The 2,657-nt window shown below is 28.0% G+C and overlaps 1 protein-coding gene across 2 annotated transcripts in view; it reads left to right on the top strand.

Moving 5' to 3' along the window:
- Positions 1-228: 228 nt before the first annotated feature.
- The window catches only part of LOC106784565, a gene marked incomplete at its 5' end in the record, with an annotated part of 7,564 nt that continues 5,135 nt past the window's right edge, over positions 229-2,657 (top strand). The window contains 4 exon segments of one of the 2 annotated variants that reach the window (XM_014744267.1): positions 229-369; positions 565-734; positions 807-990; positions 2,116-2,187. In XM_014744267.1, the coding sequence (XP_014599753.1) occupies positions 229-369; positions 565-734; positions 807-990; positions 2,116-2,187 (567 nt within the window). 2 annotated transcript variants of the gene reach the window in all.

The following is a 2,657-nucleotide window of genomic DNA, read 5'->3' as shown; positions in this document are numbered from 1 at the left end:
TAAATTTGTATTAAAATGCAAAAGTTCTTAATTAATATTTGATATGTAACTCTAACCTAATAATATTTTAGTTTATATATTAAATACTATCTAAACAATAGTTTTATGAACTATAGTTCTATTTTTATATCAAGAAAAATATTCATATGACAAAACCATATGTATTCTATATATAGATATTTTATCACTTTGTTATTCATTGTAACGAATTATGCATTTGTTCAATAGTGGAGGACATAGTGTCCTTAATCGACAATGTTACGATGCAACTAACTAGTGGCTTCCATGACCAAACGCTGCAAATGAATGTGGTTACAATGTGTAATCATTTGAAACTTTATGCACATCAACTAGAAGCTATTTACAAAGGTATATTCTTTATGTTCTATTGAATTCCTTGTAATATTACATATATTTAGTATTTTTATTTTTAAATATTATTATTAAATTAATTTAGAAATTAATAGTATATTATTAATTTGTATGAAATATTTGTCGTGTTGAAAATTTAACTACATATTTAAGTTTTTACTATTTCTTTGGATAATATCTTTGCAAAATCAGATCAGCTGGACAGAGCTTTTGTCGCAATAAGGAATGGAAGTCAAGACGAGAAACTAGATCTGACGACTAGGGTTCACTTGTTGGAACTCATAGAACTGCGAGCTAAACAATGGCGTCACACAGACTCTATGGATGTATATTACACTCATAAATTATCGCACCTTGATAATGTACTTGAATTCTCCTTCTTATTTTTAATAATATTCTATTTTTATACTTATTAACTGAAATTATATTTACAGACAGAAGAAACACTTGCAAATCCATTGGCTTCACCTTTGATGGTTGCTTCACCTACTGCTACTTCCATACTTGGTCCTGGTGAAGTAATAAAAAATAGTGGCAAATTTGCAAAGCCTACTCGGATTCCTGGTAAAAATTATTGCAAAGATGAAGTTGTTATACGCAACAGTGATTCTGGTAAAGGTAAATATAATTAATGATATTTTAATATTCATAATAATAATATGACTATAAATTTTATTAACAATTAAAAATTATGAATTATTATGATATATATATATATATATGTATGTATATGTATGAACATTGTATAGAATGTCCGATCATTCTACAGAATGCCTAAAGAGTTTCTGACAATCTATAATATGTGTTTCAGTTGGCTGTGTTTAAAGTATGCGGGGTGGCGAATTTTTAAATTTCCATGGTTTGTTTCATTTACAAGAGCTTAAGATCATTTAGCCGTCCCTACCCATGCTCTAAACACACCCCACTGAAACATATTTTATTGATTGACCGTAACATGTTAATGACATTGTGTATACAGTTTTAAATTTCCATGGTTTGTTTTACTTACACAAGCTTAAAAACATTCCTCCCCACCCCGTGCTCTAAACACAGTCAACTGAAGCATACTTTATAGATTAACTGAAACCCTCTGAGCATTCTATAGAATTCCCAGGTCAATTTATGCAATGCCCGGAATATGTACATTGACCGTAATATGTATACAGGATGTTTCAGGTTTTAACGGTCCAATTTTGTCAGTATATTATATAGGCCTGTGTAAAAAAAATGTTACCTAAATATAGATTGTTTAAAGCTTTATTAAAAATTTATGATCAAAATAAGAATTTTGTAGAGAATAGTATAGTAACATTAAACAAAATTTACATTTAATCTGTTTGTGTGAGCAGTGTTTACCATTTAAGGTCAAAGGTACCATAATACTTTTAGCACACTTAGAAATAACTAATAGTCCATTTAGAATATACTGGCAAAATTTGGCCGTTAAAATCTGGAATACCCTGTATTATAAGGAAATATGATTATGTGTTTCCAATACGTGTTAGTATATGAGTATAATATGCTACCCCTATTTAAAAAACGATCTTTTCTGGGGATATGATTTTTTATTTTTAGTTTAAAAAAAACATTATATATATACTTATTTAGTTTAAATATCACATGCTACATATTTACTTTGCTTATTTTATTATAATTTTTAATAAAGTAGTTGCATTTTAAATAATTTCGTGCAGTTTATATATGTTTTCCATCGATTTTTAAACTATGTACGTAAAAATACAGTGATGGGAATAAAAGGGCGTCGTGTTCACATGATCGAAGAACTGAGCCAGACGATCATCTCCTTCCAGCGAGGTAAAGCTATGATCTGCGATTTGCTTATCAGCATTCTGCTCGTGCATTATGAAAATAATACTTGACGATTCAAATAATACCTAATTCCTTATCATATCCTAATATTCTAACATTTGTGAGTTTAATCACATGTTTCTAGATTGCAATTATGAATAATTCAATTCTAATGTCTTACAAACAATTTGACAATTACTAATTTATTTTTAATGGCAAGCATACTACATGCATCATGTACTAAGAACCATCGCAATTTTACAAATGATTATACGAAACAGACATGCATATTTTTGATAATATCAGGTACTCCATGTAGCTACATAATATTTGTTTTAATCTAGAGATTATAAGGGGTTTTAATTGCTCTTATTTATCATTTATAAATTTTCTTTTAGATTTATTACGACGTTATATAAAGTGATTTTTTAGTTTTGATGTGATTATTTTAAGTATATATATAATATATATATAGT

Source organism: Polistes canadensis, unplaced genomic scaffold (assembly GCF_001313835.1).
Source record: "Polistes canadensis isolate GaletaPanama2010 unplaced genomic scaffold, ASM131383v1 scaffold_37, whole genome shotgun sequence".
Taxonomy (NCBI): Eukaryota; Metazoa; Arthropoda; class Insecta; order Hymenoptera; family Vespidae; genus Polistes; species Polistes canadensis.
This window is presented reverse-complemented; position numbering and strand designations above follow the sequence as displayed.